This window comes from Thermobia domestica, chromosome 2 (genome assembly GCF_964235325.1).
Source record: "Thermobia domestica chromosome 2, izTheDome1.hap1.1, whole genome shotgun sequence".
NCBI lineage: Eukaryota > Metazoa > Arthropoda > Insecta > Zygentoma > Lepismatidae > Thermobia > Thermobia domestica.
This window is the reverse complement of record NC_137455.1, coordinates 72,466,868-72,482,228: the sequence shown is the minus strand read 5'-3', so window position 1 is coordinate 72,482,228 and position 15,361 is coordinate 72,466,868. Positions and strand designations below refer to the sequence as shown.

Here is a 15,361-nt window from a genome sequence, read left to right as displayed (position 1 = left end):
ACCAGATTGATATGAATACAGCTTCCACTTAGTCTAATATAATAAAAAGCACCACCTACGAGTTTTTAACTCTGTATTTTAATACACGGTTTGTACGAAAGCAAAACTCGAAAACGAATTTTTTCTTCTTTCTTTTCAAACTGTTGCAAATTAAACTTCAACCTGTCCCATTTACGGGTAAATATATATATAAAAAACAAAAACTTGGTCCAACCTTAATTTTAACTAGATTCTCCACGAGCAGCTTTTATCTTCTTTACTTTCTTTTTTCTAGCTTTAATCTTTTACAAAACACCTTTTAGAATATTACATTTACATTAACAGATACATAACAAAGTCTAATTCTTTAGTTCATTACAATTATATAAAAGTTGTTCCTTTATAAATATCTACGATTCATTCTTTCTTTTCTTTTACAAATATTTTCTTTAAAAGGACTAAGAACAGGAACTAATTAGTTCAATGGAATTGTAGGAGTAATTTTTTTTTAAAAAGTTGATTTTCTACATCAACTGCTATAAGTAAATTCGGCTGACATCTTTGTAATAATTGTGCTCTGGAATTATTCCAGAATTCCAATTACTTTAGAATTCATCAGAAAATGATTATTTACACACAATGAAAGAGGGATCGGGCTATCCTTTCCTTGTTCTTTCGTAGTACTCACTAATTGGAAATAATTTACATCAGTGACTTCCTGATCACTCGATGGGGCACCTATTGATTGTTCTTCATTGTTGCACTGAGCAGTGAAATTTGTACTATGTGCAGTCTCTTTGGAGATATCAGTCGCTGAAGTGTTATCATTACTCTGCAACGACGACAAAGTGGATATCGACGATACAGGTGGCGCGAGAGAATGTGAAGAAACCGGCAGAGCAGGATGACTCTGGCCAGCTGCAGGGAATGTCACTTGATACATTCCCGAGTTATTTGCTTCTGAAATATTCACATTACAGGGTACAACAATTATTTCTATCGTAGGAACACTGTCACTGTTACTGCTGTTAGTATTATTATTATTATTATTGTTATTGTTGTTGTTATTATTATTATTATTACTGTTTTGTACACTCCCGGCTTCATCACTTTGATTCACACTTTTATTAGAGCACACATACGACGGCAGTTGTTTTGATTCGTCAACCTTGTTTGTTTTCCACCGGTTTCCGTCAGTCTTTGACTCAGAGAATGCTGATACCGCTTCAACAACATGATTATTAGAGTTTGCATCCTGTCCATTATTGTTCCGGCACTTATCAAACTCTGGTAATAATGAACGTTGTGCTGTGCGCAGTCTTGTCTGAGAATATCTTCCGTTTTGACTAGTTTGAATTTTGTTCCCATTGTTTAATAGTTTTTTACTACCACTACATCTATGATTGGTTAACTGCAGTTTCTTCTTAAAAGTCTGAAAGAGGAAACAGTTTCATATTATCATGCTGAACAATATTTAATGCGTACCTTCAATTCCCTTCAGCACACACACGGGTAAATTTTGATACCAAATTTTTACAATTTGCTGGAGAAAATGCAGGCGAAATTGCCTCAGTTTCAAGTAAATAATAAAACAACAGATAATAATACAATATTAAGATTTTTCCGTTGGTCTAATGACCTGCCCTCCATATATGGGCTCCCGGGTTCCATTCCCGTTGTGAAAGCATTCAAATTTGAACACATTACGGTGCTTCGGATGCCACCTAAAAACATATATATATGGAATCATGTTCACATAACCATCTTAAACTGTATGAGATTGTGGTTCATATCTCATACAACCTCGGTAATAAAAGGGATGTTAAATTCCAATCCAAGTAATAAGTTTTCCAAAGCTAATTTGAGAATGTTAAAAACTTTCTTTCTTCTTTATCTTTTAAAAAAAAAATGTTGAAGATTACAGAATTTCGGTAACTAACTGGTTCATATTAGCTTTGCTATTTTAAATAACTTAAAACTAGAAAATAAAAATCATTGAACAAATCAACGTTTATTTTAAAATAATAACTATATGACAGTAATTGTACGAAAGTAAAACTCGAAAACGTCCATATGAACATATTAACTTCATTAGACACTGTATGATGATGTCTGATGAAGCCAATACGTTCAGTTAGTTTTCAAAACTATTACACAGTTATTATTTTAAAATAAACGTTGTTTTGTTCAGTGATTTGTTTTTCTAGTTCAGAATTTCGGGTGTAAATCCTGCAAAGGAAGAGAAAAATCACCTAATGGACATTTTCACTGATATTTTTTAACATATATATATATATATATATATATATATATATATATATATATATATATATATATATGGCGCTATAAAATACTTCAGAGATAGCTAATTATGGAAATTAGGTCACGAACTCAACGTTCTCGTTACTGGTCTTTACACCTAAATAACTCAAAACTACAAATTTCATCAAAATTCAAAATAAAAAAAAAAAAAAAATTGTTTTAGTAGTTCTGAAGTGGCTAAACAAGTCTTCTAATTAAGCACTGTTGCCATATCAATGAACAGAATGGGAGATTCGACATCTTACACTGTTACATGCATTTAGTTCGGGTGTAAAGGGACTTTCTGTCCATTCTGTACTTATTGGTTGAAGTTGAAGTATGGAAGAGAGTAAATTGATGCCCCTATGAAAGTGTGTTGATGAAAATTTTTCAAGTACCCAATTTTCACGAAATATCATGTAGATCGGTCTGAGGTATTAGGCTGACGATCGTGAGGAAAATCTCACTGGGGGTCCGAATCACTGTGCAGCATGTGTGGATTTTTAACTGCTCTCAAAAATGTTCATTTCTATGCTCATGTCCGTGCTGCATTGGATCAAGTAGACCTGGAGACAAATGTTCAGGTTGGGGAGAAAAAAAAAAAAAAAAAAAAAAGTGAAGTACTCATCTCTGGTGCGAAAGAACTCTGGTTCAATCTCAGGCTATGTGAGCTAGTGGTGCATAACAACACCCGTCGGTTTTCTCGAGGCTTTGAAGTTTTCGCCATTATATATTTTATAATTTTTGACTTTCATTAATCATCCGCCTCCTTGAATCTAAAGGGTATAGTAGTGTGACGTAAAACTACAAATGTCATATCATATTAAATTGTTTTCACTCAATAACTGAATGTGAAAGCTTGTACTAAGACCAGAGTAATATTTTATATTGATTTTTTTTTTGGTATTTCTTATAATGATTGATGCTTGTATTTATTTTCATACTTTTTCTTTTTTTAGAAACAAAATTGGTAGAAATTTACTTTTCAGGGCATTAGGCTTGCACTATGCGTACTCTGTTAATGTGGAGTGAGCAATGAGGAAAAGTGGGCGTTATTTTTTAAACTATATCGATACTAAATACGTAGTGTGTGCACGACATATCAAAGTCTCTTTTTAAGCTTAAAACAGACCCATTTTCAATTATATATATATATATATATATATATATATATATATATATATATATATATATTCAACAACCACTTTTGTGGTATTACACTCAACTTTATACCCGGAGGATGCTACTTAATACTTTCAAATTTCGAAAAATAGTTGTGTGCGCAACAATCGTGATGTGAATTGCATTTTTCATTATATTAATTTTCCTCGCTCTTCTTACTAAATTGTGGGGCTCCCTATAAAACCTACTCTTGGCTACGTCAGTAAATATTTCTAAATTGACTCTACTTTGTATACGTACACACCACCAATGTCATGTTGCTAACGCACCTAGACGCGCGGATTATTCTTAACACTCGGTTATCGCATCCTCGCTCTGCGTTGAATCTAATGAATAGCCATTGCTCCAACTGGCCAGCGTTAACGCTGCGTTGTTAAAGTCGCGTTTCTAGTGTCAGTATGGTCCAGGCCTAAGGTGAATGAATCTGCGTAATTACTCAGTAACCTTTGATTAAAAGAGAAATACTGTTATGTGAGTCACCTCGCAACTGACCCATTACAGGGCGACAAAGGGAAGTGCTATTATCCCAGGCGTTTTCGAAGTCAGTAATTTATATCTGTTTTAACTGTGAAGTCAAGACAAATTTTTAAACGAAATTCTGAAATGATTTAAGATAATGAGATGCTGATCTGTCTGAGTAAACAGAGAAAGAAAAGCAAAGAAAATATAAAAGTTATTTGCTATCTCGGTGACACTATTAATAATTCTTTCAATATTCTGACAAAAGAAAATATGCCCCATTATTTAATTAATATATGATTAAAAACTAGCGTTATTACATAGTGGAAAGATAATATGCATCCTGTAACTTTATATCCTATTTTTTTAAAAAAATATATGTAAAATTGAAAAGAAAAGTACCTTTTAGAGTAACAGTTAACAATTGTTTCTAGGTTACTAATGCAGGCTCAAAATATCCTTAAATATATTCTAAAAATCATGAAATGAAATCAGTAATTCCTTTTCAAAATATTCATTGGTAAATCGATAGAAGTCAAATTTCGAAAAAGAAATTATATTAGACACATAATAAGATGAATCTGGATTTTGAAACCACATTCTCACTGTCGACATTTTTGTTCAGCTAATTAGTAAAATTTAAGCTGTTTTTCCTAGATATGCATAAGTAATTTTCGATATAAAAAATATATTATTATGTTTAATGTGCTGGTCACTTCATAACAAGATTTTTTTTTCCACGTTATCAAGAGCCGAACTGTGAATTTTGCTTGTAAGATATATCTTAAGTTGAATGTAATCTGCAACATTAGTAGCGATTCAACCTTTAATGGTGAAACATTGTTCAGTTTCATTTCTGAGAGTTTCTTCCTTCTCCATCCTTTATTTTGTCAATTGCTTGCAAAACCTGGCGCCAGATTTTTCTCACGTATTGTCTTTAACTTTTTTTATCATAAATTTTAAATAGCTTTCTCAGATATTGTTGAATCCTTTCCTCTACGCCTTTCCAACATTGAACATTGTTCATGTAATAATGTTCCTAATTTGTAAGTGCTTCTGACAAAAACGAAACAAACTGAATGCACACAATATCATTTTTAGATTGCTCGTTTTGGAATAATTTATGTGCTCTTGATACGCTCTTATTTATTGGCAAATCATTTATTATTGCGCGATGAGCTCACAGCATTTGAACGAAAGAGGTAGGCAGAGCTGGAACGCAGATCCCTTCTGGCTTCCAGAGGTTCAAAAGTTGAGATGGGTCTCTGCTGGGATGTGGTTTCTTGGGACGAAGAATTAGTTTGTGTTGCATGTATGGTAGTGCTAGTAGTGCTTTTCATCTATTTGTGTATTAAAACATTTTGAACTAGTGTTCTCTGTTTTGTTGTGTAGAATTGGAGACTAGTATCATAAATCTCTAATAATACTTTGCAGAAGTAATGTAATATTTATATAATAGCACGATATGGAACAAAAAATGTCTTTGCTCTATGAAGAGCCATAACAATTTTAGAAACAATATCCACTTATGAATCTATTTTCAAGAAATACTTACTGTATCACAGACAATGCAATGGAGATCAGAAGTGTCGTTGTGAATTTTTTCGTGTTCCCTCAGGAGGGTCAGTCTTTGAAATACTTTATGACATTTTTTACACTGATACTTTCTCACTGGACTATGGGTCAACAAATGCAACTTTAACTTGTCTGAAAAGTAGAGAAAAAAATACTTATAAGATGCATTTGGACAATAAACAACTAAAGCAACTTATGTAATTGGTACACTGATGCGTCTAGCAAACAAAATTAGACAAAGATGTATACTGAACTATAAAGGTAACTAAGAAAGTTCTGTCGCTTTTTTACCCACTCTTCGAACATCGATAAGTCATCTAAGACGTACCTGGAAGATCAAAAATATTCGCCATCAGCATCGACGACCTTCTGCCAACGTTCTGGAAAGCCATGGATTCCACCGCGACAGATTGAGTTGATTTTTAGTTTAGCGTCCCTTTCAGCAGCGATGCTATATAAGACGTGGACCTACTGATTAACGTGGAATCCGAACCACATGAGCTCCCACCGGGACCCACCGCGATAGAACTTATAGACAGATATCAAGTGCATTTTGCATCTCTACTAGGGATTTGAACTGGCGTCCTCTAAGGTGATTGTCCAAGGAATGGAACATGTAATAATCGGACGATGCAATGTCCGGGGAATATAGCAGATGCAATAGTGTTTCCCATCCAAGGCGCAGAATGATGTCTCGGGTCATTCTAGCCACGTGGGGCTCAGCGTTGTCTTGTAACAGGAGGACCCTTTGGATTCAAAAGTGCTGGCTTCAGAGTTGAGTTTATCTTGAACACGGCTCAACTGCTAACAGTACACAGTTGCATTGATGCTCTGACCAGTTGATAACAGTTCCCGATGCAGGATGCCGCGAGCAGTTCACCAAACACACAGGAGGGCCTTCTTCTGGTGCAGTGCTGGTTTCGGTTGTTTTAGAACCGGTTTATGGGATGTTAACCAATGATGACGGCGCTGTAGTGCTTCGTACAGGACCCACTTCTCATCGCATGTTAACACCCTGTATAGAAATGGTTCCTTTCTCAGACGAGACAGCGAAGAAACATACGTATCTGCCCACGTTGTCTTCTGTCCCGGAGTCAAATCATGTGGGGCCCATCGACCCAACTTTTTGTAGTGCTTCCCAAGGTGATGGAGGTGCCGCCGAATGGTTTCTCCACTTACACTGAATTGTAGCTCCATCTCCTCATGTCTGGCCACTGTTCGTCTCAATTGCTGCCTGAAGATCTTCATTTTGTACACGTGTTGGTCTTCCGTCATGTGGTAGGTCTTCGAATGTTTCGTCACCGCCCTTAAGCTTGTTAAACCATCGCTGCACTGTCCGCGTAGTCACGACACCCCTCACCAAAGGCCTGGAATATCTTCCACCCCGCTGCAGCGGCGTTTGACCCGTTTGAACTCGTACAGCATACATCCCCTTAGAGCGCTCTGTGGAGGTCCCATGTTCACTCTGTCCTTACGCAAGTTCACAGTGTAACTGAACTGCAACAACCAGGTAATATGTTGAATATACCCACGCCAACAACTGACCTTCGCCTTATCTCTATTAGCATTCAACTCACGGTGGGGGCCAATGAAACAGACCTCCACAAAAAGCAACAAAACTTTCTTGGTTACGATTATACTTAGTAGAATATTTTCAAAACTCTCGCCCGAGACAACAATTATATGAAACATTTATTCGTAATTCGATTTTACAGGGTGTCTACTAAAATTCCAAAATGAAATTTCGTGACTTTTTCTGTACCAAACCATAAAATTTTGTAACATTCTCAAGAACGAATTTGGGTGCGAATTAGGCCCAATTTTCTTGCATGCGATAGAAGCGTGCTTTGTTTGCAATTTGGTAGCGTCAAAAGCCGATCACAGACATTTTTGGTGGTGAATTTTGATGTTTTACACAACAAAATTTTTCAGGCTCTATTTATTTTTGTACAGATAAAAAGAATCGTTACCCAAAAGCTAAATTTCGTGACTTTTTCTTGACTTTCATGACCATTTTCTGATTTCATGACTTTCGTGATCAATAGACACCCTGTTTTAAAATACTTTAGGACTGATAGTTCAGAAAGCCAATATATAAATTGCAGATATATCATCAATTCGTTTCTCTAGCAAAATTACGAAGTTATTAGAACACACCAGAAAAAATTTCGATTGCACTCAGCAAAGTCGATGGTTTTCCTTCAAAAGGTCCTCCTTTATGTTGACAGTATGTTAAATCAAGCGTAATGTAACTTGTGTACAATAGTCAAGCAGACCTGTTCTGTGGCTCCGTAATCCTACTCCCTTGGAGGAAGATAGTGCGGTAGGGAAGAGTCTGTTCTATGCGAGGCTATCTTGCACGATGCTATGTGGTTGCAACCAATGCTCTGGATTCAAGGTCCAATGTGGTTCGGAGCCCACCATATAGTACATACTGTCCTCAAAAACCTTGGGTGTTGCACAAAAACGAAAAGCATAATCAACCAGAAGTAACTTCTTTCATTTTTCTAACGCCTCTGTAGTAAATTTATCTATTAAACTGTGCTCTATCTTTGCGTTTGAGCAAAACCATTACAGAAGGAAATGTCGTCGCCAATGATTTGATATAAGACTGTACATATACATATATACCATACAGAATATTTCATGCACATGCATGAAAAATGACTAATAACAATAAATACTGTTCACAGATCTGAGAACAACTTTAATGCAGTAAAGGTACTTAATAGAAAGGATTTTTCCTATCATCATTTGGATGATTTTAATCCGTCTTTTAATGCTTCATTAAGTATGTTTATATGATCCAATATACCTTGCATCAAACTGCGTTTGGAACTGAGAAAAAAAAAATATGTGGATTATTCCACCACTGTCGACCGAAAGGCAAACGAAGACTGTTGCACTACTGAAAATTACTGTAATTATTTGGAACATCGTAAAAGAGGAGGAATTTATGCAGTTAATAATACCAGTCAACTTCCGATCTCAAACAAGAGGTCATTTATGGTATTAACAGATTGTTTCGTTACTTACTTTAACAATTATTTGATGTTAAACCAGTAGTGGTAGGTATTCAGTACGTTTTCATGCTCCAGACAAAACTCTTTTATTGACACACATGTATATATAAATATATAAAGCAATTTTAATAAAGAAGTTTGTAATTTGAGATTAATCTACACCAATACTTCGTATTCAATTTACTGCAATAAAGAACATTTTGAGCAATAATGGAATTATTTGAGAAAATCTGACTTACCATCTGTATATTAAAATGCTAGTTTTTTATGTTTGTGGTCAAGAAAAGTTTATATGTTTGTGGCCAATCCTTTTGACAGTGAATTTTCGGGAACCACAGATTCAAGAAAGATGCTGTTTTCATTGATCGATTGCAAATTTTGTGTAAATTATTCAGTTCTAATTTAATATTTAAAAAATGGCCGTTACTTCTTTATTACATTTTTAGGGTACATTGGAAATGTTGAAATAAATTAAAAAAAAAAAATCACATCCTAAAAGTTTTAAATTCCAACATCATATATTTGTATACTCTCTCCGGTGTTTCATGACCAAATGATAATGAAAAACGAAGGATAACCATTTCTCCAGTCTAAGATGACTCTTTATTGTTTGGAGTGTTTTGCCTAGTAAACACAATATATCATTGACATTATAATTATACCCTGGCCGGCGAACGATGATTTCTGACAACTCAGCTGGCGAGGACGACTGAGGAGTGCGGTATTGCCATGTGCTTCTCGCGCAAGGGGAGAATCGTCTGCTTCCTCGTTGAGGGTGAGAGGAGGTAAGTGAAAGTTTGGCAATATGCGGTGGTTACCATGGAGACACGACAGGTTCTGAGCCTAAGGTTGGTTGACCTGCTGTCTTCTGCTCGCTCGCCGTGGCCTTGTGCAAAGCTGTCAGAAATCATCGTTCACCGGCCAGGATATAATTGTGTGTATAATGTATTTGCTTATTACATACTGCATGCAAGAAGAAAGAAAACATTGATTATACACGAATTGGAAACTCCTGCCGGAAGTAGCCTCAAATTTCACAAACGGTGCGAGATACTGAAAAAAAAAAAAAAAAAAATCGAAAAATCTCTCCTTTATGGTATCCCTTGCAGATTTTTATCAAGACTTGTACAGATGTTGTGAGGAATGACAAGAAGATTCATGCTTATACGTGAATGATGCCTGTGTAGGGAGCGCAGGTTCAGCTAGTCATACAAAAATTACTGGTAACTTTTAGCCAAAATATTCTTGATTCTTGATAATTGCACATATAACAATCAAATAAAAAGAGTGTCCCTTAAGGAGAAATACAGTCAGTCAGTCAGTCAGTTAGTTAGTTAAAAAAAAAAAAAAAAAAAAAAAAAAAAAAAAAAAAAAAAAAAAAAAAACCAGAGCAACCGCAAGGGTTTCATTATATTTACTATTTAAATAAGTCATTTCGTGACATACTGGTATCTACTTGGTGTTTCCAACAACCTTTAAGTTTGGGGAAGATCAAAGCAGTATTTTTGCGTTACAATAGTTCAGATACTCTCCGTTTGGTGTTTCTGTACTCAATATGAATGTGGTAGAGACTTAAAATGCTTGTTTTATTTGCTTTTCTGGAGCGGTGTAAAGTGCAAATTTTAATGAAAATTATGTATTGTTGAATTTTCGTTTTGTTTACGTTCTAAACGGAAGTGCTTCACGTATTTTATAAAACGTTGAAGAATCTCATTATTCCCTAGAAACTCGAAATATGAGAAAAGTATGTGACACAAGCATTTGTAAACAAAGACGAATTCTGACTGCAAAGTGAGGGCTACTCAAATAGACAAATTGCCAAAATTCTAGGTATACATCATACTACCTTCGGCAGAATACAGAAGCAAGGAGAGCATGATATGTCTTCTAAATGACAACGGTGTGGCAGAATTTGAAAACAACTGCGAGATCTGATCAAAAGGTTTTTCGCTTGGCTGTATCAGACTGAGCTTCCAGGGGTATGAAATGCAGCGATTATTTATTCTAATGGAGGTTACAACATAAGCTGGATTACTGTTGTCAGACGACTTAATGAAAAAGGATTACATAAGAAAACTGTAAGAAAGAACCCACTTTCCACTAGTAAGCATGTAAACGCTAGAAGAGAGTTCGTAAGTAGACACGGTGCATGGAGTGATGAATAGTGGTGGCACGTAAATTTCTTGGACGAGAAGTTTATGCTTGTTGGAAACGACAGTGGAATGAAATTTTGGATGAGAAAAAAAGAAAATGTGAAGCCAAAGTAAGTTTCCAAAAGAAAGAAACTTGATGAAAGTGTAATGTTGTGCGGATGCTTTCCTTCAAATGGAGTGGGATGAATTAAAATCTGGAATAAACAAGTTAGTGCGGCATATTACATTGACATCCTGAACCGAAAGTTACTACAACTATCTGTTGACTATTTATTAGATCCTAATTCAAGTTGATTTCTTTTCCGAGACGACAGTACGCCGTGTCACATAGCACGGAGTGTAGTGGATTGGTTGCAAAGTATGAATTTCCAAAGATTATGGTGGCCACCAAATTCTCCGGATATGAATCCTATATAGATTCTGTGACATATTATGTCACAAAAAGGGCATGGGAAGATTTATCAGTCTAGGAGACAAATCACTGAGGAACTGGTTCGAATCTGGCACCTCGAACTGGATATTACATTAAGTGAAACACTTGTGAACATCATATCCTGTTGGTTTGCAGTATTAAGAGCTGCCCGTGGCGTTGTAACAAAAGACGGAAGTGTCATAAAGATTGTGGTGTAAACAATTTTCTTTTTTCATTTACTTTCCATAATTTACCTACCGTTTAGCGATAAACTTCGCACAAAGAGTGTGATAATAAAAAATATGCATTAAATTTAGTTTCTGGATTATAAGGTCCCTTGGATGTATAAAACACAGTGTTTTCAAGTAATGTTCATATATGTACTATAGTAGCATAACACAAACATTAGAGAAATATTAAAAGATCAGTCGAACAGTGTGTGACCAACGAGGTGTATAAAATAGGGCTGAAATTAACAATGTAACAGTTTTTCCAAAGTGGTGCTTTTTTTTTTTTGGGGGGGGGGGACAGACTGTATATAATCTGACACTTCATTACAGTTCATAAATCTATTAAATTAATCACTCCTGCATACTTACCCAACAACTTTAACTACACTACGCTTTGGGCATAACTCTCTCAGAAATTAATCCTTTTGAAAAAGTTACCTTGCCACTTACCTTGTCTATTGAATTCCTTTGTACAGCCCAAGTAGCTTTTGAATGGACACTTAAATTTTTTGAAAGGTTGATGGATAAGCGTATGCCTCTGCAATTTGTCTTTGCGATTAAAAGATGCTGGACACTCTGTACACTGGAATGGCTTTTCTCCACTATGAATGAGCAAATGAGTTTTCAAATAGTGTTCTGTGCGAAATCCTTTGCGACAAAATTCACACGTAAATAAGCCTATTGTTCCATGTGTTGGTAAGTGACGACGAAGATACTTTTCACAAGTGAATACTTTGCTGCAATGTGCACATGGGTAATGGTGAGAGGATGTTGATATATGCTGGTCAAGGGCTTGAGGGGATGAGAAGCGACTTTTGCACTTGTAACACCGGTAAAACCTAGAATACAAGAAAATACAGAATTTTATAAATACATATTACAACTATAATGATTCGAGCAGATTTACAGATGAATACATGTCAGTTTATCTATTCTGTTTACTGAAGTACAAAAGAAATGAATATATATACACTGACGGAAATGGAAATCCCAAAACCAAGAAGGAGTTATGCTGGGTGAATGAAACTTACACACAACAATCATGTACACTCATGTCTAAACTGATTGTCGCATATCTATAACTGTCTTCTTGTAAGAATATAATTTGATAATGATTTTGCAGGGTACTTTTAAAACAGATAATAGGTGTATAATCGGGAAGCGTATATTTGTGGTAAATTTCATAGGAAAAGAATTATAAATACGAAAATTAGAATGAGTAAAACAAAATGTTGCTAAATGGACAAGAAAGTTCTATTTTCGTTTTATTGTTCTTATTTACTGCTCTTTTGACATGAAATTTGCCATATACATGTCTTTGCCGATTATACATATACTAACACTGCAAGAAATACTGGGCGAATTCGTTATCAAATTATATTCCTACAACAACATATTTATAGACATGCGACAATAATTTTGGACATGAGTGTACATGTGTTATTCCATTGATTTACGTTTGAAGTATAGACCTTATAGGATGCAGTTGCACCGCCAGACGAAAGTAGACGATATTTGTCTTTAGTATCCAGTGTAGTCTCCGCCTCGTTGAATGCAGGTGTCCACACGAGCAAGTAATCGATCATAGTGGTGTCGAATGGCATCTTGTGGGATTGTGTTCCACGCCTGCTGCACCTGTTAGGTCAGATCGGCGATGGTCGTTGCTGGTTGAGGATAAGTCCGGAGGCGTCGTCCAATTATGTTCCACACATTTAACATCTTGAAGAGCACGCAGAGTTATAGCTGTGGTATGGGGCCAAGCGTTATCTTGTTGAAAAGACTACCTTTCTTGTCGTTCATGAACGGGAGAACAACGGGTTCGATCACCATTGTAATGTAGATGTGCGCTGTCATGGTGTTAGGAATAATCACTAGTGGGGTCCTGTGGTCATACGAAATCCCTCCCCATACCATAATGCCCGGAGTCGGACCGGTATGACGACGACTAATGCAACTTGGTAACAAACGTTCATCAGGCCGCCTCTTGGCTCGTGTATGTCCATCACTGGTACCGAGGGAGAAACGGCTCTCGTCCGTGAATACCACAGAGTTCCATTCTGTCATTCAGTGGGCTCTCTCGCACCACTGTAGACGGTTTTGACAGTGGGTAGGAGTAAGCGGCAAATACTCCATAGGACATCTAGAGCGAAATCTACACTCCAATAGACGATTCACAACAGTTCTTGTACTGATGCCAGGTGTCACTGCAGCTTGAATTTAGGCTGCAGACGCCCTCCATGCCCATCCTGCGAATAATTACGCCGATCCTTTCTTTCTCCAGTGGACCGGGAAGGCCCGGAACCCGGTTTTCTGGTAATAGTGTCTACCCAGGACCACTGCTGCCAACAGTTGTATACCGTGGAGACATCTCGACTGATTCTTGCTGCGACATCACGAAATGAAAATCCACCTCTGGCAGTCCTATCATGCGGCCCCGTTCGAACTGTGTTAACTACCGATAAATAGTTTGTTGTTGTCTTCGAGGTATTTTGTACACTCGTAGCACAGACTGGCCCAATGACACTACCAGCGTGGCACGTGTCTAATGGCTCCATCCATTCCGCATTTACATGGCAGTGCAAGCGCGTCCTTGGACTTGTGACCTTGTAACTGGTATCACTGGAATAAAACATGTAGGTGAATATTCTGTGTAAGTTTCATTCACCTAGCATAACTCCTCCTTGGTGTTGGAATTTCCATTTCCGTCAGTGTATATATATACACGTATATACACACCACATGCTAAACCAAGCATCTGGTGGCAATATTAAGAGCCAGATACAGACTTATGCTTTAAAAGTTTTAAAAATATTCAAACATTAGTCAGTGTCCATTCAGGACAGTTGTTAAAAAAATAAGATCATAAAATGTCAACTGATATACAAGCTACGATTTAGAAAGATGGTACGAGGATCATGAACATTTGTAACATTGTGGGACTATTGCATGAGATGTGTCAAACAAATACGCCCAACAAATTTAGCGTAAGACGAACTATAAACAATGAGCTAGATTGTACAGCGAATGCTGAGTGATGAGAAGAGATAACATCAACAGGAATTCTGCAGGGAACATCACCAACAACAAAGTGACACGGATAAAGGAGTGATGGATGAGACTGAAGTAGAATCGCAGACATTTGTATATTTCTGCTACGCAAGAAAATAATAATAATAATAAATTGTCAGTAGAATACAAATACAAATATAAATCCAAAAGCAAAGGCGAAATGTTGTAATTACTAATCATCATAGAAGAGTACAATAAAATTATTATTTACTCCATCTCCATATTTCAATCGCTAATGGTCCTGAGGTCTTAATTGTTTTTCAAGACGAAAATTTGAATTGCATATTTGGATCTTAGACTGTAGATTTATCATGGATCTGTACAATTTACGAGATAGACTGAAGAGTATTAAAGTATCTAGGTTTTATAGGTTTTATCCTGAATTTGTAGGAATTAAGAGGTGACATAATGAGTATAATAATAATAATAATAATAATAATAATAATAATAATAATAATAATAATAATAATAATAATAATAATAATCCAGTGAAACCTCTGAATAAGGACACCAATGGGACATGAATTTTTGTCCGTTACTGAGAGGTGTCCGTTACAGAAATTTAATTTCTCACAACAGTAATTGTATGCAGTTATTGTGTATGAGCGTAAATATGTAAAATTCAATATGAAAATATTCTATTTAGTACAGGAGAAATTAATTTTTGTTAAATAATGTTATTGCTGGGGGATATGTTAATATATTCGTATACTACAAAAGAGTGTATGTTTGGTAATTTTCTTAACCACATGTCATCACCCTGTAAAAAATTCATTAATTCATATAGACCCTACCACGTACACCACATATCAACTGGTGAAGAATAATATACGGTACCAAAGATGTTTGGATATATTTTCCTACATGGGTGGGGAGAGCGGGAGGGAAAGTGATTTTAATTTAAATCAAATAAGAATAATTTCAAGTTCAGCTTCAAGCTGTTCTGTTTGATGGTACACCACGTCTAGACTAATGATA

General features: G+C 36.0%; 1 protein-coding gene across 3 annotated transcripts in view; it reads right to left on the bottom strand.

Annotated features, from left to right (window-relative positions):
• Nucleotides 1–399: 399 nt before the first annotated feature.
• Nucleotides 400–15,361, bottom strand: part of LOC145672667 (zinc finger protein 341-like) — a 72,746-nt gene continuing 57,784 nt past the window's right edge. For all 3 annotated transcript variants that reach the window (XM_081741832.1, XM_081741836.1, XM_081741843.1), the window contains exons 12-14: nt 11,765–12,153; nt 5,477–5,628; nt 400–1,411 (exon numbers count right to left, since the gene is read on the bottom strand). In XM_081741832.1, the coding sequence (XP_081597958.1) occupies nt 563–1,411; nt 5,477–5,628; nt 11,765–12,153 (1,390 nt within the window). In that variant the 3' untranslated portion in view covers nt 400–562. The remainder of the gene's footprint in view (nt 1,412–5,476; nt 5,629–11,764; nt 12,154–15,361) is intronic.